The 22,720-nt window shown below is 52.7% G+C and overlaps 1 protein-coding gene across 2 annotated transcripts; it reads right to left on the reverse strand.

Annotated features, from left to right (window-relative positions):
- Positions 1–9,189: 9,189 nt before the first annotated feature.
- Positions 9,190–16,778, reverse strand: LOC133360522 (uncharacterized). 2 transcript variants are annotated; one of them, XM_061579302.1, is made up of 6 exons: positions 16,109–16,778; positions 15,096–15,187; positions 13,955–14,112; positions 12,784–12,915; positions 11,009–11,227; positions 9,190–10,283 (listed from the first exon to the last, which is right to left on the reverse strand). In XM_061579302.1, exons 3-6 carry the CDS (start codon positions 14,010–14,012, stop codon positions 9,376–9,378), a joined length of 1,317 nt encoding a protein of 438 aa, XP_061435286.1. In that variant the 5' UTR covers positions 14,013–14,112; positions 15,096–15,187; positions 16,109–16,778; the 3' UTR covers positions 9,190–9,375. The 2 variants fall into 2 exon arrangements, with proteins under 2 accessions (XP_061435286.1, XP_061435287.1); XM_061579303.1 differs by lacking the exons at positions 15,096–15,187; positions 16,109–16,778 and adding an exon at positions 14,578–15,012.
- Positions 16,779–22,720: the final 5,942 nt, after the last annotated feature.

The raw sequence follows: 22,720 nt of genomic DNA on the forward strand, positions 1-22,720 counted from the left end.
TCGGCGTAGTGTATAGTAATGTATAGTGTCGTGTAAAGTGTAGTGTATAGTGTCGTGTATAGTGTAGTGCATAGTGTAGTGCATAGTGTATGGTATAGTGTGTGTATGTTGAACTTTTTTCACACCCTACGTAGCCAACAACAAACTAAACACAACAACAAGCAGCAGCTCTAGAGAAGTGAGTTTTCAATCAAGATTTTATCAACCCCGATAGTCGATGATTAACTTTGAGAGGCCAGAGGGTGAACCGTTACATTGGCCGTCAGCGACCGCCATGCGGTCACCTGTTCAGCGGAACGTCGTCTTCTCATCGAAATCTCGAGGGGGTTCCCATTGACCCCTCGCCCTTAACTTGCTCAATACAAGCGCGGAGATCGATCGGTTCGACGTCTGCCCGACGCAATCCCTCGCGTCCACCCTGTTGGTTTTCAAAATTCGGGAAATCAAAACGGCCCCAATAGGGTGGCGGACTTGGGGGTCTTAAAATGTCTGCGATAGTCTCCGCTCTGTGTTGAAATGATTGAACGACGGTTTCTGAAATCTTGATTTGAAGCTTTCGTGACTGCAGGAATCCATACTCTTTGGTTATTTCGGTAATGCCACGTAGGGAGAAAAATAATAGATCACGACATTTCGATCGCAACACAAGCAATCGTCATCAGGTGGCACAACCACAGCGAGAAGTAGTACCGAAAGAACCAAAGAGTATGGTTTTTGAAATGTCAACTATTCTTGCACGCTGCTGAGGTGTCTTGCCGGTTCGTCGTAAACTCCCCATGCGTCCACTTTATTTCTGCGCGTGTTTTTACGTTTCGTTTACAAAATAATTGAACACAAAATTGCCGCTCTTTCAAAGCGGGTCGTTATGGCCCATTCTGTAATGTGGGGAATGGAAGGCAAGGGCCCGAGGAGCAAAAGTAAAGTGGATCAGAATCCAGTTGATCGTCGATTATCCGGCTGCTTCCAACATTATCCGGCGGTCCGGCAAAGCCCGCTCCAAAAGCTGCGACCCAGTCCGGCGATCGTTAAAACACACATCATGGTTGTTGAAACATAGCCTTCATAGTGCTACGGACATCGCCCCACGCAAAGTCTTCAAGATTGGAGTGGTAAGTACGGTAGAGTAGATGCAGTCACTCGTTTTTTTTGACAATATGCTATTTAGATTTGTAAGTTCGTGCCAATTTTATTGAAGAAGACCCCAGGGGGCCGGCCCAGGACAGGCTGCTGGCGGGACGACGTTGCTCGGTTGGCCTGGGAATGCCTGGGAATTCCCCAGGAAGAGCGAGAGTCTGAGTGTAGTAGTGTATAGTGTAGTGCATAGTAGTGTATAGTATTGTATAGTGTAGTGTATAGTAGTGTATAATGTAGTGTATAGTGTAGCGTATAGTAGTGTATAGTAATGTATCGTGTAGCGTATTGTAGTGTATAGTATTGTATAGTGTAGTGTATAGTGTATAATAGTGTAGCAGTGTATAGTAATGTGTAGTGTATAGTAGTGTATCGTGTAGTGTATAGTCGTGTATAATGTAGTAGTGTATAGTGTCGTAGTTTATAGTAATGTATTGTAGTGTATAGTGTAGTAATGTATAGTGTAGTGTATAGTAGTGTATAGTGTATAGTAATGTATAGTAGTGTGTAGTAATGTACAGTAGTGTATTGTGTAGTGTATAGTAATGTGTAGTGTAGTAGTGTATAGTAATGTATAGTGTAGTGTATAGTGATGTAGTGCTGGAGTCTGTCGCCAGGGAAACAGAAGCGTGGACCGCCACCACTCAACACGTTGCGACCGCCACGACCCTCGCCAAGACAAGCGGATTGAGAAACCAACGAACAAAGATATTCATAAACTCCTTTAAAAAATGTTTTTTTAAACAACGGTTTTATTAACAACTTCGTTTAACTGACGGTCATCGAGAAGTCTGTCAATGGCGCCTGAGACACGTGGCGCCTGCTTTGTGTGCGATTCCACAGTTTAGGGACCGCGGCGTTTTTGACCTACACAAATATATATAGAAATAATAAGGCGTCCATACAAAATGTAAATTGCGTTAAATTAGCGAATTCATTGATGAATTGATGCCGATTTTGATGCAGGCATTGCATTGTCACCGGATCTAAGTACGTGTGCAAAATGTGGAATTGATTGGACAACGGGAAGTGGACGAAATTTTGATTACAAGATTTGACCACAACAGAGGAATAAAGTTAAGTAGAACCGTTGAAATAAGTAATATTTTTTAAAAGTTTTTAAAAACACGCTTTCATGAAATGTACCGTACTAGTAATGGAAGAACTCCACGACTCCATGAAGTGGCCCCGAAGCTTGCCATGACGTAAGGGGCCGTGGTGATTTATAGCCAACGTCAGATGACCGTGGACAATTAGACCAAAGCCGAAACATAACATTTCTTATGATAGAATAGTGTTGTCATCAGTATGACATAAGTATACCAAGTTTGCAGTCGATGCCACATTGGGAAGTGGGTTAAAATTGAGATTTTAGGATACGACAACAACAGAGTGAGTTAATAGAAAGCGTGTAAGAAAAGCATTATACACGACACCTGAAACATTAAAGCCATGCAGGAAAGTGCAAAAATTAAGATATTCCTACGAATGATGATGAGTGATTAATTACACACTGTAACAAAAAAAAAATGTTGGTCCCTGGGTAGAAAGTTTTATTTTCCAATTGCTTATGCCTCAAAAGTACAGAAAATGTCTATTATTCCCCACAAACTTTGCTTTTGTGACCAGGACAGTGATATTTTGAAATGTACCTTAGCTCAATGAGAAAACGTGGTGTGCATTCGTGTCATTCCTTCACGCAAAGTCCTGGTCACAAAAGCAAAGTTTGTGGGGAATAATAGCCATATTCTATACTTTTAGAAGCAAATAGAAAATAACACTTAGTACCCAGGAACAAAAATCGTGTTACATTGTGTAATCGTTGATCCACTGCATATATTGGAGGTATCCGATGAGCTATGAAGCTCTTTAATGACAGATGTCGAGTTCGGGGCACGGGGTCAGAACGTCACAACAGAACTCACAAACACGAAAGAAGTGCAAAGTGCAAGGCAGTTAAACAATCACCCAGACACACACAACAACAACAACAACCGCCATTCGCCACTAAGTGGCGGTGACGTCACCACGATGCTTGTGCCAGGCCAAGTGCACCTTGAGGCCACGTGAAGTGTCGAAAGCCCGCTGGCAGGAGGTCACGGGGCAGACCCAGGTGCCACGGGTCGACTGACCGAGATGACCGAGATGACTGGCTGATGCACCACCTGTGCCCCCTACTGTGCCAACTTGCTGTGCTTTAGCCACCCGGCGCTCCGCTCGTTGTTGTGAGCGTCGCTCCTCCGCCCTCCGTTGTTGTTGGAGGGCGACTGCCTCCAACTGCCCAGTAGCGTCCTTCACGAGCCTCCTCCACTGAGGCCGATCTTGACACCGCTGGTACCAGTCATCGGCAAGTCCACTCAGCTCCACGTCCTCCTGTACCACATCACTCCATCTCTTCTCCAGCCCGTGCCGCGCCCGTCTAGCCCCCTCGATCCGGCCGAACAAAAGCTGTTTAGGCATGCGGTGGCTGGGCATGCGGGCTACATGACCCAGCCAACGCAGCCTTGCCTGCCGGAGGAGCTCACTGATGGGACTTTGCCCAGATCTTTCAAGGATTTGTGAGCTCCTCACACAATCCAGCCTGGTTAAACCCAGGATGGATCGTAGGCAGGCCAGCCTAAATGTTTCCAACCGGCGAAGATGCTCCACCAGGGGGGTCCACGTCTCGCAAGCGTAGAGAAGGGAGGGAATGACCGTGGCCGAGAAGACCTGAAGCTTCGTGCGGAGCGACAGACCAGGTAGCTTCCACACAGCGTTACGCAACCGATGAAAAGATATTGCCGCTCGACTGATTCGGAGTGAGACCTCTGCTGATAGACTGGAGCCGGTCATAAGCACACTGCCCAGGTATGGGAAACTCTCCACTCTCTCCACAACTGCCCCATCACCAATTGGGAGTTGTGGGGGTGGAGTGTCCGATGGTACAAAATACCCAGGCAGGTGCTTAGTTTTGGTGGGGCTGATGGTAAGGCCCCACCTCTTGGTGGCACGCTCCAGTCTCAGCAGCAGCGTCTCCAACTCCTCTTCTGAATGAGCAGCTATTACCAAATCATCGGCATACATAACGTGGTTGACCAATAGGGAGCCATCCCTTGATCGCACCCGGGCGTCGATCAGCCTCCCATTATATCTGTACCAAATGGAAATTCCTCCGGTACAGCTATTGAAGGCTTCACGAACTACGCGGTCAAAATAGATGTTAAATAATGTGGGAGCCAGAGGACATCCCTGTCGCACCCCAAGGTGTACAGGGAAAGGCTCCGACTCCCGGCCACGTAGTTTTACCCGGGCCCGCTCACCATCATGAAGGTCCTTAATGATCGTGAGCAGAGGGTCAGGGACTCCGAAAGCACGAAGAACAACCCAGAGCCCAGTCCTACTGATGGTATCATAGGCCTTGACCAGGTCAATAAAGCAGAGATGTAGGTCTTTTTGGAATTCCCTACACCTCTGCTGTAGCAGACGGACAGAAAATATGGCATCTGTGCAGGACCGCCCTTTCCTGAAACCGCATTGGGGCTCCGCAAGCCTCTCCTCAGCGTGCCTAGCAAGGCGATGTTGAATAATCCTTGCCAGGACCTTACCCGGCACACTGAGGAGTGAGATGCCCCTGTAGTTGTTACAGTCGGTACGGTCCCCCTTCTTAAAGAGGGGAACCACCAGGGCATCCTTCCAGTCCTGCGGAACCTGTCCAGTGGTCCAGACTGTTGTTATGATGTCATATAGGGCAGTCTGTGCACAAACGCCACCCTCCCTCAGCATTTCGCTTGGGAGATCATCTCTGCCCGATGCCTTCCCTGGTCTCAGACTCCGGATCGCCCTCAGTACTTCCTCAACAGCTGGCACCTCAGCCAGCCACTCACAGGGGGTGACCTCTTCCAATATTTGAGGCACCGCAGCCTCAGCAGGGTTATCACCACTTTGTGCCATGATGTTTTCCTGGCTGAGAGAATTTCCCTCCCCCAGGACTTCACAGAAATGCTCAGCAAATCTGCAAACCTGTTCCTGGGGGTCGGAGATTGGATCACCGTTTTTTCCTCTAATGATGGTAATAGGTGTGGCGCTGCAGGTTACTTTTTTGATGGAGTTAAATAGTGATTTGTGATCACGGGCCACTGAGGCAGACTCCATCTCCTCAGCAACCCGCGACCACCACCCATCCTTACAGCGCCTTACGGCTCTCCGAACTTCCGAGCGAAGGCTGCGGTAAACCTCCTCATTCTCTGACGTGGGATGCTGTAGGCGATGAGAGTGGGCCTGACGCTTTTTCTCAATTAACCTGAACACCTCCTCTGTCAGCCAGGGTTTCTGGGGAGGTCTGGACCGCGTACCCAAAGCAGCCATTGCAGCTGCATGAGTCACAGTCTTAAACCTCGCCCATTTCCCCTCGACATCAGGTGGAGTGGGGGACGATGCCAACCCCAGCTGCAAGCGATGATGAAATTCTCGCTTGCAACTTTCATCAGCTGAGACCAGGCCACTTTTGGTTGGAATGGGATCCTGGGTGTACACCCACCACCAGAGTGGAAGAAAGGCAGGCGCATCTTACAGATGACTAGTCGATGGTCAGAGGACAGATCAGCTCCACGGTAGGTCCTGGTGTCAAGGACATGGGTTCGCATCCGCTGGTCCGTCACTATGTAGTCCAGCAGATGTTCTTGCTTGGACCCGGCATGTATCCATGATGTTGTGTGGATGCGCCGATGCCGGAAGAGCGTGTTGGTAATTACAAGCCCATGGGCTGCACAAAAATCTAGCAGCCTCCTACCGTTATTATTGAGCTGATCTGGCCCATGCCTTCCAATCACTCCAGACCAGGTACCAGCATCATGACCAACTCGGGCATTGAAGTCACCCAACAAGATGACTCTGTCCCGAGTGGCCACTTTAGCCAGCACCTGTGACAGGAGGTCATAGAAAGCGTCTGACTCATCGGCTTTGCCTGCATCCCTCCACGGATGTTCGTCTTCGGTGGGGGCATAAGTAACCACGACCACCACTCCTCGCCTCTGGTTGATGGGAAGGCGAGCCCAAAGTATCCTGGGGCTTACAGCTTCCCACACCTCACCGCCACGCTCCCATGCCCCCTTCATTCTTTTGTTCAGAAGAAGAGCCACACCCTGTTGTTTGGCAGTCTCCTGCCCCGAGTAGAGGACTGTCCACCCCTCATGGTGGCAGGAGCCAGAACCGGTCCACCGGACCTCCTGAATGCCACAGAGATCCAGGCGGTACCGGTCCAGCTCCCGACAGAGGAGTGGCAGCCTCTCCTCCGCAGTGAGCGTTCGAACATTCCACGTGGCTATCCGCAATGGTTTTTTGTTGTTTCTGGAGGAGCCCCGAGGGTGAAAATTCAATCTCCTGGCTCCGCCAAATGGGGTTTGGCCAGGAGACGTCATAAAAGCCTGACCCCCCGGGGCCTCCGGCACAAGCTTATTTGTTACAGGTTTATGTTTAATTCGTGGTTTAGTGGTGGTTAATTGAAGGTGGAGGGGTTACCAGCCCCTCACACCCGTCCAGAGCCCCCGTTTAGCCACTGTGGCGGTCACAGACGCCATGAGGGGAGAGGCCAATGGGCATTGGCCCTCCCCCCACAGCACTGCCCACGACAATGTTGCCCGTCCGGCACCGCGAGGAGGTAGGAGGTTGTTTTGCCGGACTAGACACACACAATCACCCAGACACACACAATCACCCAGACACACACAGACACACGCAGACCTACACAGACACATTCACCCAGACACGCACAGACACACACATACCTACACAGACAATCACCCAGACACACACAGATACAAACACTAAACCATTCCCCATCCTAGTTAAGTGTTTGTATCTGTGTCTGGGTGATTGTGTGTGTCTGTGTGTATCTGTGTGTGTCTGTGTGTGGCTGGGTGATTGTGTGTGTCTGGGTGATTGTGTGTGTCTGGGTGATTGTGTGTATCTGTGTGTGTCTGTTGGTCTGTATCTGTGTGTGTCTGTGTGTGTCTGTGTGTGTCTGTGTGTATCTGTGTGTGTCTGTGTGTGGCTGGGTGTGTCTGTGTGTGGCTGGGTGATTGTGTGTGTCTGGGTGATTGTGTGTCTGGGTGATTGTGTGTATCTGTGTGTGTCTGTTGGTCTGTATCTGTGTGTGTCTGTGTGTATCTGAGTGATTGTGTCTGTGTAGGTCTGTGTGATTGTTTAACTGCCTTGCACTTTGCACTCCTGTCGTGTTTGTGAGTTCTGTGTTGTTGTTGTGACGTTCTGACCCCGTGCCCCGAACTCAACATCTGTGATTAAAGCGCTTCATAGCTCATCGGATTCCTCCTCCAGTATAAATACAAGATTCTGATTCCGATTCTTTGTCTCGGTCGCTATATACAGACTCACACATGACCAGAATCGTCAAGTATTTGTTTTAAGTTTTTAAGAGGTCAAAATCGATCTTATTTCGATTTAAAGCTTTCGTGACTGCAGGAATTGATCTTCTTGGTTCTTTCGGTAAAGTCACGTAGAAGGGAAGTAATAAAATGAAAATAAAACATAATAATAAATTATTTTATTATGTTTTATTATTTTATTATGTTTTATTTTTATTATTTTATTACTTCCCTTCTACGTGACTTTACCGAAAGAACCAAGAATATCGATCTTATTCCTCTCTCGTTCAATTACTAAAACCTCTTTCATTCTTTACCTCATTCAATCGCCAGGCTCCTGTCACGGATTGCAGGCCCAGCTGTTGCTAAGTGACGCCGTTGCCAGGGACCTCTGTTGCGAGGGACGCCGTTGCTAGGAACGGCCGTTTGCTTGGGACGCCGTTGCTTAGTGACCCCGTTGTCAGGGACGCCGTTGCTAGGGACGGCCGTTTGCTTGGGACGCCGTTGCTAAGTGACGCCGTTGCCAGGGACGCCGTTGCCAGGTGACGCCCGTTGCTATGTTGGCAGTTGGTCTCCGCGGCCAGCATGAGCGCGTTTGATTTTGTAACGCGGATAAGCACGATCGTGCCAGGCTCTTATTGAAAGTTGTAGTCCACATTAGCGCGTTGTTTTATGCTGCCAAATGGAGAGAGACTTTGTGGTGTTGTGTGGGTGAGTTGGGTTGGGTTTGCATGCCACATTTGAGCTTTTGATTTAACGTCGTTTACAGCAAAGAGCGATGTCCACACACTAAAACAATCTCCACGTGTATCTTCGTCGGGGTTGTTTTAACTTCTAATAATAATAATGGCGATTACTATTAAAACAGCAAGCGCAACTCGCCGCATTCAGAGGGAGGGGGATGTTGTTGCAGCGTTAGTCTTTAAATGGGGGAAAAAAGTGTCGTCAACTTTCCTCTGAATAGAAATGGCATTGCTCTACACGCTGCATACGTGTGGAGCACTGTACACGTGGTTATCCGTGTACAGTGCACGCGGTTATCCGTGTACAGTATACGTGGTTATCCGTGCACTGTACACGGGGCTGTCCGTGTACAGTGCACGGGTTGTCCGTGTACAGTACGCGTGGTTTCCCGTGTAGAGTCCACGTGGTTATCCATGTACTGTACGCGTGGTTATCCGTGTACTGTACGCGTGGTTATCCGTGTACTGTGCGCGTGGTTATCCGTGTACTGTACGTGTGGTTATCCGTTTACTGTACGTGTGGTTATCCGTGTACTGTACACGCGGTTATCCGTGTACACTGCACGCGGTTATCCGTGTACAGTACACACGGTTATCCGCGTGTACAGTACACGCGGTTATCTGTGTACAGCACACGTGGTTATCCGTGTGGGGGGGGGGGGTTGACCCCACGGGGTCCATGTGGGGGAGGGGAGGGGGGGTGACCCCACGGGGTCCCCGCACGGCGATGATCCACATCACCCCGTTGTTGTCGTCGTCTTTCGCAGGCTCCGGGTGCAAGAAGTGCCCCGGGCCGAAGCCGCTCTCGGTGTGTCCAGTAGTAGTAGGTGGTGGTGGATGTGATAATGAGACATCGGTTCCATGTTGGAGTCTGACGCCGCCGAATTCCGTCGCAAGGGAACGGTTCTTGTAAGCCGCCGGGCACGGGCGGTGGGGCGGGGGGGGGGAGCTTTATTGGTCGGATCTCGATAAATACATCGATCATTGGCACGTCAATAAATAATAACGCCTTGGTTGAACGTGACGAGCTTCGTCGGGGGGCGTGGGAGGCGAGGGGGGCAAGGGGGGCAAGGGGGGCGAGGGGAGGGAGGGGGGCAAGGGGGGTGAGGGGGGATCGAACCACGGATGGAAGGTCTCTTTCTCTATTTGGTCAACGCTTCTCCGTTCGCCCCCCCACCCGGCGATCTCTCCTTCTCGGCGGCCATGCCGACCAGCGACCGCAGCAGCGCCAGCTGCACCGGCCGAGCCTCGGGCTGCCGCTCCAGCCAGCACAGCGCCCTCCGGAGGCACTCGCCGGCTTCGGCGTGCGAGACGCCGCAGCCGGGGCTCTCCGCCACCTCGTCCTCCTCCTCCTCCTCCTCGCCATTGAAGTCCCCCTCCACGCCCCCCTCCTCCTCCTCGTCCATTGCCGCACGCCCCGACGCTTCGGTCTCCGTCACCAGGGCGTCGATGTCCTCGTCCGCCAGGATGCGGTAGCCGGGCTCGCCTCCACCGTCGCAACGCGTCCACTCCTCCTCCGCCTCGGCCGCCGCGGCAGCGGCTGCAGCAGCGGCGGCAGCGGCGGCGGAAAGCCGCCCGCCCTGCGCGCAGCAGAGCTGCCGTATGCCGTGGCGCTGCTGGAAGCGCTTCAGCCAGCCGGTCGACGCCTTGAAGTCGGGGTCGCCGCCCAGGATGGCGTTGAGCTGCTTGGCCTTGTCGCTCACGATGGGGCCGGACACGGGCAGGCCCTCGCTCCGCCTCTGCACGAGCCACGTGAAGACGGCGCTGTCCAGCTGGTGGTCCTGGGCGCCGCGCATGATCTTCCTCTGCCTGCAGGAGGTGAAGGACTCCGTGGACTCGACGAACGACTTGAGGCTCGCCTCCGCCTTCTTGATGGACGTGACGGTGCTCTTGCCGATGCCGAAGTCGGCCGCGATCCTCTCCCTCGTGTGGCCCGTTTCGATGCGCGAGAGGATCTCGAACTTCTGCTCGATGGTCAGCACAACGCGCTTCCTCTTCGCCGCGGCCGCCGCCGCCACCGCCGCCGAGAACGCCAGGCCCGCGGAGTAACCTTGTTTTGTAAAAGGGAGGGCCGCGTGGGAGGCGGCGGGAGGGGAGGGAGGGGAGGGGAGGGAGGGGAGGGGAGGAAGGGGAGGGGACGGGAAGGAGGGAGACAATCAACAGTTTCGCAATAAGCGACCCAGAATACGAATGAAGCCGAGAGCGCGGACTGCGGGCGACGTTTCCCGTAGTCGGCCGAACCTCCCGCACCCCCGGCCCTCAACCTCCCACGCAGCCGATTGGTTGACCGTCGACCGAATCGGGGCCAGGGCACGCGGCCGGTGCGGCCACCTGATGCACCGATGGCGGCCACCGAAGATCTGGGCAGGCGTGGCGAGCGCCCACGAATCCCAAACCAATCGACTGCCGTCACGAACGCTCCGCCGCCGCCGCCTTCACTCATTTTAAAGGAGGAATGGACGAGATCCACTCACAATTGAGTGGTGGATGGTGAACATGAAAAAAAATGACGCCTTTAATCCGCCGCTATTCTATCCACACCTTCCCATACATCGCCCCTACCACACCGCTCCCACGCCCCTACCACGCCCCTACCACGCCCCTACCAAGCTCCGACCAAGCTCCTACCAAGCTCCGACCATGCCCCTAACACACCCCTACCAAGCTCCAACCACGCCCCTACCACACCGCTCCCACGCCCCTACCAAGCCCCTACCAAGCTCCTACCAAGCTCCGACCATGCCCCTACCACGCCCCTACCACACCCCAACTTACCGTCGCCGTCATCCTCCACCACAACCTCGATCTCCGCTGCGTCCGAAGGAGCCGCAGCAGCAGCAGCAATGGCAGCAGCTCGGTCTCCCCACGGTAGCCGCAGTGCCTCTCCGCGCTTCCCAGCACGGCCACCGTCATCGTCGGTGGCCGGACTCTCCGGGGCTCCCCCGTCGCTCGCGACGTTCTCCTCCTCCTTGATCCGAACCTCGGCTCCGCGAGCTGAGAGAGAGAGAGACGCGAAACGTCACTCAGCGTTGAGCCGCGCGAGCGTACAAACGTTGCATCATTAAACCCCCCAGCGCCGCCGCTGACCGTGTCGCTTTAGAACTGCGCGAGAGTCCTTGCGGCACGGTCAGCGACGAGGGGATCGTCAGAGGCTCCGTCGTCTGAGGAGGGGCGGTCACTTGTCTGGCGAGATGCTGCAGATGTAGATGCCACTGGTTGTTCACGTTCTACAGATGTAGATGCCACTGGTTCTTCACGATCTACAGATGTAGATGCCACTGGTTCTTCATGTTCTACAGATGTAGATGCTACTGGTTCTTCACGTTCTACAGATGTAGATGCCACTGGTTCTTCACGTTCTGCAGATGTAGATGCCACTAGTTCTTCACGTTCTGCAGATGTAGATGCCACTGGTTCTTCGCGTTCTGTAGATGTAGATGCCACTGGTTCTTCACGTTCTGCAGATGTAGATGCCACTGGTTCTTCACGTTCTGCAGATGTAGATGCCACTGGTTCTTCACGTTCTGCAGATGTAGATGCCACTGGTTCTTCACGTTCTGCAGATGTAGATGCAACTGGTTTTTCACGTTCTACAGATGTAGACGCCACTGGTTCTTCACGTTACGCAGATGTAGATGCCACTGGTTCTTCACGTTACGCAGATGCCACTGGTTCTTCATGTTCTGCAGATGTAGATGCCACCACCGCCATCTATCGTGCCGCAGTCGAACTTACGACTCTCGGTCCGAACAGGCATCTGTTGCCATGACCTCTCCGCACTGCTAATCTTCTCCACAATATCTATTTTAAACTAAGGCCTCACCAAGCTACTGTGTAGCTCGTCTGACTGGCACAAATGATAGCAGCTCATCGAAGTGGCTGATATCATCATCATCATCACGTGGAAATTTATAGCAGCGGCCAAATGCTCTAAATGCGTGACGTTCATTCTAAATGTTGGAGGGGAAAACCAGACGACCTGGAGACAAAACCATGCAACCACAGCCAAAAAGTGTAAAAAAAACACCTAATCTTAATTTTCATCCAGTTTCTAGTGTTTTGTATAGGCTATAGACAGTTCTGTCTGTTTAACAGGTAGGCTTGGGTTAGACCGCGTAAATATATAAATGTGTCGTTAAAACCCACCACCACCCGACACAGCCAACTTGTAAAAGTTGTCACGTAAACAGAACGTGCCAATTCGTCACGAGTACAGCACGAGTGTGTAGTGTATAGTAGTGTAGTGTATAGTGTAGTGTATAGTAGTGTATAGTGTAGTGTATAGTAGTGTAGTGTATAGTAGTGTAGTGTATAGTGTAGTGTATTAGTACAGCACACCGGTGCGTTGGAGAGCCAAGCAACAACATTTACAATCTGAGTACAACATTTCACCAGTAATCACAACCAGCTTCATCAGGCGACAGCCAGATCTGCCTTCTCCGCCAAGTCACGGACCACCGACACGTCCGTCGTTGCCTCCTTTTCCAGATGCCGCCTACCGACAGGAATTCAACTTCCCACCTTTCACGCGGAGAGGCATCCCGACTCACCGCCGTCGTCACCGTGGTCGCAGGGGGCGTCTTCTTCCCTCTCCGTTTTCACCGGCCGCCACCCCTCGTGCCCAGACCCCGCTTCGTCCGTTTGCTCAGCACACGGCTCCGGAGGCGAGGGCCCCGCCCGGCCTGTCCCATTGTGCAACGGCAACAGAGCGAGGAGACTCCGGCTGATGCCGCCCATCATGCGATTGGATCGCGAACGAACAACGCGGATCACCCCCCCCTTACACAGTCGCAAATAAGATGGACGATTGTGGTTGAGATTGAAATGATCAGGGCGTGTAGTGCAGCACATAGTGTAAAGTGTAGGGTGCCAACCACGCACTGATTAGCGCGGTTGGCACACTATACACTACATTATACGCTGCACACTACATATTACACTACAAACTACACTATACTATACACTACACTATACACTAATTGTACACTACACGACTCTACACTACACTATACACGACACTACTATACTATACACTACTATACACTACACTAATACTGGTAGGAACCTCCTGGTTACACCAGCCCACAGGGGATTATTGTGTCTGTCCGTCGTGCATGGGAGGGGTGGGGCTGGGTGGAGAGGGGAGGTTGAGGAGGGGCTGGGTGGGGAGGGGAGGGTGGGGAGGGGCTGGGTGGGGAGGGTGGGGCTGGGTGGGGGGTGGGAGGGGTGGGGCTGGGTGGGGAGGTGCTGGTCATCCCGTGGTGCCCTTATAAAACTCAACGTTTAACCTACTCAAGCCGGCTTGTGCCCACCCTAACAGTCGGCCATATTTGAGGAATACACCACGCCGCCGTTGACCCTGGCCATTGATCGAGCAACCCAACGTTCCTACCAGCTCCCTCCGCAGGAATGTGTTATATACTACAGTACTATACCCTACATACTATACTATACACTACACCGCACCTCCGAATAATAAGGCTATGGGTCTCTATGTAATGAGGCTACGGGTCTCTATGTAATGAGGCTGTGTCTCTGTGTGATGTTGATTCTAAAATGCGGAGGGGCAAAACCGGAAGAAGACCCGGAGACAAATCCACGCGACCACGGGGACAGAGAGAGAAGAGAGACGCAGACTCCAAATATGTGGCAGCAAGCCGGGTACGTAACCACCACCACGGCCGCTAGCGCCAGGCTAGGTGCACCTAGAGGACTACTTACCGGTAGCAGTAGTGGCAGCGTCTCGGCGTGGCTCGTCGGCCCCTCTACGACGCGACATCTCACGGCCGGGAGGATCTCCTCCTGCCGCCTTCCTCGCTCCGTGAGGCCGGAGTCTCGGGGTCGGAGGAGCCTCGCCCGCGTGCTCGCTCGCTCGAACCCTGGGCACACGACACTCGGAGAGTCAGACGTGCTCGTGCGATGGAGAAAAATCGGGATTGAACCCACGGCCTCCTGCAGACCAGGCGAGGTGGTTAACATCTCACCACGGGAAGAAAGACACACAGACTCCAAATATACAGTAGCAGGCATCGTCGGGGTCGGGATCGAACCCACGACCTCCTGTATACCCGGCGAGGTAGTCAACATCTCCTAGCTCCACACAAATATACAGCAGCAGGCATCGTCAGGATCTGGATCGAACCCACGACCTCCTGTACACCCGGCGAGGTAGTCAACATCTCCTAGCTCCACACAAATATACAGCAGCAGGCATCGTCAGGATCTGGATCGAACCCACGACCTCCTGTACACCCGGCGAGGTCGTCAACATCTCCTAGCTCCACACAAATATACAGCAGTGGACATTGTCGGGGTCGGGATCGAACCCACGACCTCCTGTGTACCCGGCGAGGTAGTTAACATCTCCTGGCCACAGCAGAGACCCGGGGAGCTCCTCTCGGATCCACTTTGAGGGGCGTGGATTCACAATGGCCAATTGGGACGAGGATCGGGAAGAGGAGGAAGTGGTTGGATCTTGAGGAGGATGGGGAAGAGGAATGGGAAGGGGATCGGGGGGAGGAGGAGGAACGGGAGGATGATTAAGAAGAGGATGAGGAGCAAGAGGAGGAAGAAGTGGAGGAGCAAGAGGGGGGTGAACAGGATGAGGAGGAGCAAGAGGATGAGAAGGAGGAAGAGAAGGAGCAAGAGGATGATTAAGAGGAGGATGAAGAGGATGAGGAGGAGCAAGAGGAGGATTAAAAGGATGATTAAGAAGATGAGCAAGAGGAGGAAGAAGTGGAGGAGGAGCAAGAGGATGAGGAGGATGAAGAGGATGAGGAGGAGGAAGAAGTGGAGGAAGAGAAGGAGGAGCAAGAGGAGGAGGAGCAAGAGGATGAGGAGGAGGCTCGGGAGGGTCGCGAACCTGGCTCCGGGGGGGGGGGGCCCAAGGAGCAGCTGGCGGCTTCCCCCCGCACGGAGCGGGGACCTCCCCGCGGGAGACGGACGGAGCGCGCCCTGGGGGGCGGGGCGGGGGGTCAACGTGGGGGGGTGGGAGGGGTGGTGGGAAACGAGGGTGGATGTTACAACAACCACGACTCAACACGGAACGATGGATGCGAGCCAAGCCGAAGCACTGACACACTGCACGCTGTTGTTGTTACTATCCCTGTGGGTCTCTGTGTATATCTGTGGGTCTTTATGGGACTCTATGTATCTCTATGGGTCTCTATGTATCTCTGTGGGTCTCTATGTATCTCTATGGGACTCTATTGGTCTCTGTCTATCTCTATGGGACTCTATGTATCTCTGTGGGTGTTTATGGGACTATGTATATCTATAGGGCTCTATGTATCTCTATGGGTCTCTATGTATCTCTATCTATATGGGTCTCTATGTATATCTATAGGGTTCTATGTATGTCTATGGGTATCTGTCTACCTCTATGGGTCCCTATCTCTATGGGTCTCTGTCAGTGCCCTACCTTATCACAGCCCAAACAAATAGACGAACGTGTTTTGTTTTGCCCATATTCAATGAGCTGTACGTCGTATGGACGTGTGGTATTCTTCGAGTCATCGGCAAGTCCACTCAGCTCCACATCCTCCTGTACTACATCACTCCATCTCTTCTCTATCCCGTGTCACTCACCCAATCACTCACACACTCGCCCACTCACTCGCCCACTCACTCACCCACACACCCACTCACTCACCCACCCACTCACCCACCCACTCACCCACTCACTTAACCACTCACCCACCCACTCACACATACACTCACTCACCCATCACTCCACCCATGCCGCGTCCGTTTAGCCCCCTCTTTCTGGCCGACCAAAAGCTGTTTAGGCATGCGGTGGTTGGGCATGCTGGATAAATGACCCAGCCAACATCCACACCCACCCACCCACACTCGAGAATATCAAAAGCTCCCCACCACGCCAGGCCACGGTCGCAAACCAGCTCTGGTGCAGGCCAACCAGTTTCAAAAGACGCTGCAGCACGAGCCCTTCGTGCAGACGTGGCGATGCCTTGCAGTTGCATCTGTAGTGATGGGTTTCACGACGGTGGAGACGAACGTTGGGGGCAACACGTTTATTAACACACAGCTACGATACAGCGCGTAGCGAACCCTTAACACTTGAAGGGGTTCCGGCCCCTTCACCCGCTGCCTAAGGAGCTACCGCCTCCGGACTGACGTGCCCCACTACTGGGGCCAAGGTCTCTGGGTCCTCTGGCTAGGGGTGACCTAGGCGAGACCACTGGCCCACTCAGACCCGGCCCTTACAAGGACGGCGGGTCAGGCGAGTCCCAGGGTCCTGGCTAGCTGGGCTTCAGTCTTCAACTGGCACCGGACCCGCCCAGAGGTCCAGCTTTTATACAGCTCCCAGGCGTGTCAGCCCCTGGCTACGCCTTCCTTCCAGAAAGTTCCAGGGGTGGGGTCTCGGGGGATACCAGGAAACCCCGTAGCCCCCTCCTGCTTTGGGGTTGGGGAACGTAGCGACCCCTCTGCCGGTGCGAGGTACTGCCCCTGATGGGCCCTGTCTGCTATTGCAGGTAAGTGCCCGCAGCCCATTTACAGCGCTACACATCTACGTTGAGCTGCTTTCGCACCGTACGGAGCAAACCGTGCTGCGGTTACGTGTATCGCAGTGTAGTGTGTAGTGTATAGTGTAGCGTGTAGTGTAGTGTACAGCGCAGTGTGTCGTGTAGTATGTAGTGTATGCCGTAGTACGTATGTGTGTTGAATTTCTTTCACACCGTAAATAACCAACCGTGCTAGTCGGAAGTGCGCTGTAGTGTATAATGTAGTGTATAGTGCAGTGTAGTGTATAGTGTAGTGTATAGTAGTGTATAGTGTATGTATGTTTAACTTCTTTCGCAGCATACGTTGCCTGGTCCAAGTGTCTCTAGACCAGGGGTGGGCAACCTGCTGTCCTGTGGAGCTCCGCGTGGTGGCCTGGTCTAAGCAAGTCTAGACCAGACGTGGGCAACCTGCTGTCTCGTGGAGCTCCGTGTGGTGGCCTGGTCTAAGTGTCTCTAGACCAGGTATGGGCAACCTGCGGTCCCGTGGAGCTCCGCGTGGTGGCCTGGTCTAAGCGAGTCTAGACCAGGTGTGGGCAACCTGCGGTCCCGTGGAGCTCCGCGTGGTGGCCTGGTCTAAGTCTCTCTAGACCAGGTGTGGGCAACCTGCGGTCCCGTGGAGCTTCGTGTGGTGGCCGATTCGAGGTGCGTCTAGACCGGCCGCTCCGTGACACGCTATTTATTTGGGGTCCCCATCGTCTCGCACATTGTATTGCGGCTCTTGAAACGTTGGGCTTTCTTTTGTTTAGCGAATTCATAACGAATGCCTCTCGTCGTTACATGTTAAGGTTGTAGACCCCCTGGTCCAGGGTGACGCGTGGGGTCATGACGAGTGCGCGACGTCAAACTCGCGGCCCACTGAGGTGAGGGAGGGCCTCTCTTGTGGCCCACCGGCTCGTCTGGGTTGTTCATCACTCATCGAGGCCGTTCGCCCCACCCCACCCCACCCTGAGTATTTTGCTGTGGCTAACATGTCCACGTGACGATGACATCAGTCACTTGGTTGAGCTGCTATCATTTGTGATAGGGGACCGTCCATAATGACGTCACGCACCTGGGGGGGGGGGGGGGGTCAGACATTTGTGACGATGTGTGACGAGGGGGGGGGGGGGTTGAGAATGTGACGTCACATCAAAATGCGCAACTTTAAATAAATATAGACAACACGTTCTACTTAATTAAATAGACTTTTTAATAAATGTTTTCTCCTACAACATCAGAGTGTAGCGCCACATTAAATACGTACTACAATGACAATAGTTTAAAGCGATTTGAAGCATGTTTTTTTTTTGGGGGGGGGGCAGATCTTTGTGACATCATATTTGAGGGGGGGTCTGACTTTTTGTGACGCCGTGTGACGGGGGGGGGGGGTCAGAAATCGTCCAAAATCGCGTGACGTCATTTATGGACGGCCCCTAGCCAGGTCGCTTCTGAAAAATGGTTACAAAGCAGCTAGTAAAACAAAAAAGTGAAAATTTCAATAGTTTAGAAAGATCACCTTGCAGACAATCAGACAGCCAACGAATTCGACTTACTTAAAAAAAACACAAAAGCTCTCCTTCACGCGAGACGTTATCTCGCTCGTCCGCTACGCAGGAAGTCGTGGGTTCGATCCCGGACCCTGATGACACCTGCTGCTGTATAGTCGTCGTTTTCTCTATCTCTGCCCGGGGTGGTCGAGTGGATTGTTCTCCGGGTCTCTCCGCTTTTCCCCCCTCCATATTTAGGAACAACATCACGCGTTTAGATTGTTTGGCTGCTGCCATCTGACCTTATCTTGACGGAATTCATATAGCGCCTTGACCAAGGCACGTTACAGATAATTAACAAATGTAACGGTGGAGACTAGGTGAATAAAAGAGAAGGCAAGAATCAATGGGGGGGGGGGGGGGGGGGGGGAATCTGCGATGTCTGAATTTGGTGAAAGCCAAATGGATGACAGGAAATGATGAATGGATTGAATGAATGGTGTTAATGAGTGGGAGCCATATAATGAGAATAATTAATTATTCTCAAAGTAAATGATGATGAATGGATTGAATGAATGGTGTTAATGAGTGAGAGCCATATCATTTGAATAATTAATTATTATTCTCAAAGTAAATGATGGTGAATGGATTGAATGAATGGTGTTAATGAGTAAGAGCCATATATTTAGAATTCATTATTATTCTCAATCTTGATTTGAAGCTTTCATGACTGCAGGAATCCATACTATTTGGTTCTTTTGGTAAGTCACGTAGTTAGAAATAAAATACAACAAATCACGACGTTTCGATTGCAACATAAGCAATCATCATCAGGTGGGAGAGGTCGCCCTCTCCCCCCCCTACCCCCCCCCCCCTCTCTCTCCCCCCTTGCCCCTCCCCCCTTTCTTACCTATATAACCTCTTGCCACGGCAGCTCTCACTCCCACTTCAGCAATTCTTTCTTGCTGTGGTTTTCCCACCTGATGATGATTGCTTGTGTTGCAATCGAAACAACGTGATTTGTTTTAATTTATTTCTAACTACGTGACATTACTGAAAGAACGGGAAAATGTCAAAACTGGGTGGTTTTTAACTTTTGCCGACAAAACTGGATCCCAAATGTCAAAACTGGGTGCACCCTGGGTGGCCAAAAACTTGAGTTTTGGACACTCAGGGTGCACCCAGTTTTGACATTTGTCAAATACACTTGATAATTGTATACTAGCACAGTGTGCCAGCACCCCATTCATCCAAACACTTGGTATTTGTATACTGGCACACTGTGCCAGCACCCCATTCATCTAAACACTTGGTATTAGTATGCTGGCACAGTGTGCCAGCACCATATAACCACACACACTTGATATTTGTACGCTGGCACAGTGTGCCAGCACCCCAACGACCAATATTTCAAGCTACGGCTCGGACTCGGAAGTGAGCTCGGGGCGGGCTTGCGACCAGGCGGGCGCACTGCCACCTTGCGTGATGACCTAGACTAGTGACTCGCGTCAATACCAAACTTTTGGATTGTTGGTTGATGCTACGCGCTACTGTACACCCTTAAATTTGCCATGCATTCGACCATAGCCCGCCAAACGACCAAGCACAGAGACAAAGGCGACGTCCTTGGGAGATGGACCAGCCTGCTTGACGCTCCTGACCATGGTCCCAATGGTGCGGAACAAACCAACGAATGCGCATCTCGTTGATTGGTCAATCCTTTGGCCCACCGTTACGGTGATTGGCGGAAATATTGTGTGAAAAATCAAATTGCTGGCAATGAAAATAGACATATTGTCTCGTGAAAAATTGAAAGTAGACGTAGAAACGTGATTTTTCACAAGCATTTTTCACGAAACAGGTGGAGGAGCGGCTCACATTCGAATGGCAACCCTCCACCCCAAGAAGACTTTTACCACGCGCCGCGAGGCCATCCACGGCATCCAAGACTTTGCTTTGCAACAAGGCAAGCGCGCGGTCCTTGACCTCAAGCGAAGTGGCGGACGGCACGTTGCCATCGTCTGCTCTAGTTCAACACCTTGTTCCTTCAAGGTGAAGCTAACGAAGCTCACGGGGGAACGACGCGGCTTCTGCGTCTCGGCGCTGTGCACGGATCACCACGGCTGCACGGGCACTACCAAGATCACGCAGCGCCAAGTGGAGGCGAACACGACAGCCCGTTCGGCCTTTCACGCCAACCCCCGTACCTCCGCACCGACTGTCATTGCCCAGGTCGCCGACGTTGCTCGCGTCATTGTTCCGACCCGGATGATGTACCGCGCCAAGGACACGTGCATCGCGGCGAACGAGAGTGCGGCCCATGCAGGCTTCGAGTTCATCAACTCGCTGGTGGAGACGTTCGGCAAGCTCAACGCGACGACCTGCAGTGTGCGAGAAGACGCGGGCATCTTCTGGGGTGCGTTCATCTGCAACCCGATCGCACGCTCGTTGCAGCCAAGTCTTCAACGCGTCGTCGGCATCGACGGGTCGCACATGAAGGCGCGCGCCTACAACGGAACCATGCTCGTCCTCGTTGGGCGCGACGGCAACAACCGCAACGTCCTTCTCGCCGTGGCGCTGGTGCCGTCCGAGACGGCAGCGGCCTACGACTGGTTTCTCAACTGCTGCACGACCAACGACATCGAGCTCGACGGCACGCCGGTCTTCTGCGATCGTGGCACGGGCATCCTAGCCTCCGACTGGAAGGACCTCATGCTCATCCACTGCACGCGGCATTTGATCTGCAACGGCGTGGACAACATCGGCTCTGCGTTCACGCCCGACCTCTAAGGCATCATCTACGATGCCCAAGGGTGCGCCTCCGAGGCCGCGTTCCGCAGCTCCTTGGGCTGCTTGGGCGTAGCTCTGCCTGCGGCGGCCACGTACTACAATAAGATCGACCCCCACACGTGGGCGCTCTACCCGCACCTGCACACGACGCCATTGTACGGCTGGCGCACGACGAACTTTGTGGAGTCCACGTACAGCGAGGCCCTGCCGGCTCGCGAGATGGACCCCTTCCACTTCCTCATGCACCACATGGAAGACATGATGACGACGGCCTTTGCCCACCGCAGCGACGCCGAGAAGTGGGCCGCTCAAGGGCGTGTCATTACGCCGTACGCTCAAGGACTCATCGACGCTCAGCAGGCGTTGGCCCCGAGGTACAAGGTCTACGAGAGTACCTCGACGCGTGCATACGTCAAGGATCCAGACGCCTACGCCTCTGCCAAGCGCCGAGTCGATCTCAGCTCTCGGTCGTGCACGTGCGGGTACATGAAGCAGATGGGCTTGCCGTGTCGGCACTACATTCGTGCCCTCATGGCGTTTGGGCGGATGCCCGAGCTCTACGACGCATGTGCGGTGTGTTACCAAGTCTCTGCCATCAACACGACATGGACCTCGGTTGCCGGTATCGAGCTGCCCATTGCCGAGGAGCTGCAACGCGACAACACCATGATGCCACCTCCTCGCCAGAAGAAGGCTGGCCGCCCGAAGAAGCGTCGGATTCGCAACCGTGGCGAAGGTGGCCCATTGGGCCTCACGCGGTGCTCCTTCTGTCACGCCAAGGGCCACAACAAGCGCTCTTGCCCGTCGAAGTAGTTATATATATGTAACAAACATGTTTTGTTCTAAGTGTGCAGCACCATACTTCTCGACGCAAACACTATCTACCGTTGTTCTACTGTAGTAGGTGTAGCATGCAAGCTGGCACACTGTACCAGTATACAAATGGCAAGTTCGTGTATGTTCGCGAGCTGAAAGTGTTACTGTAGTTGCAAGCTGGCACACTGTGCCAGTATACATATGGCAAGTAAGTGTTACTGTAGTAGCGAGCTGGCACACTGTGCCAGTATACAAACGGCAAGTAAGCGAGCTGGCACACTGTGCCAGTATGCAAACGGGAAGTTTGTGGTGCAAGGTATGGAACATGAGCCACGAGAAACATCATTTGGAACGCTCTAAATTTGTGGCGACATATGGATGAATAACGCAAGGACCTAAACGTGTACAAAATGATACATTAAATCGTACACCTTCTTCACCCAGTTTTGACATTTGTCCACATTGAACATCACCCAGTTTTGTCATATCAAAAAGCACCACCCTGTTTTGCCTGTAGTTTTCCAAGACCACCCAGTTTTGACATTTGGGATCCAGTTTTGTCGGCAAAAGTTAAAAACCACCCAGTTTTGACATTTTCCCCTGAAAGAACCAAAGAGTATTATTCTCAAAGTTAATGATGGTGAATAGATTAACTGAATGGGGTTAACGAGTGATGGCCATATTTAATGAAGAGGGAACAGCAACGGTGGTGGTGGCGATGAGGGATCATGGGGTGAGCTGGGGAACAAGAAGTGAGTTTCGAGCGAGGAGCGGAAACTTAGTGAGCGAAGGTGACCACTTAATGTGAAGGGTGCAGTGGGCGAGAAGAGACAGCGAAAGCGTGGATTGAGCACAAGGAGGAGGAACGCAGAGAGACGGCAAAGTTGAGA

This window comes from Lethenteron reissneri, chromosome 69, assembly GCF_015708825.2.
Source record: "Lethenteron reissneri isolate LAM-NWPU_2019-01 chromosome 69, ASM1570882v1, whole genome shotgun sequence".
NCBI lineage: Eukaryota > Metazoa > Chordata > Hyperoartia > Petromyzontiformes > Petromyzontidae > Lethenteron > Lethenteron reissneri.

What these genes read in the sequence shown, in the direction of transcription:
- LOC133360522 (XM_061579302.1), bottom strand. Translation starts at nt 14,012, where the DNA reads ATGTCGCGTCGTAGAGGGGCCGACGAGCCACGCCGAGACGCTGCCACT. An exon ending in CGCTGCCACTACTGCTACCG is followed by an intron (nt 12,916 to 13,954) that starts GTAAGTAGTCCT and finishes ACAATGGGACAG; the next exon opens with GCCGGGCGGGGCCCTCGCCT. An exon ending in CGACCACGGTGACGACGGCG is followed by an intron (nt 11,228 to 12,783) that starts GTGAGTCGGGAT and finishes TCTCTCTCTCAG; the next exon opens with CTCGCGGAGCCGAGGTTCGG.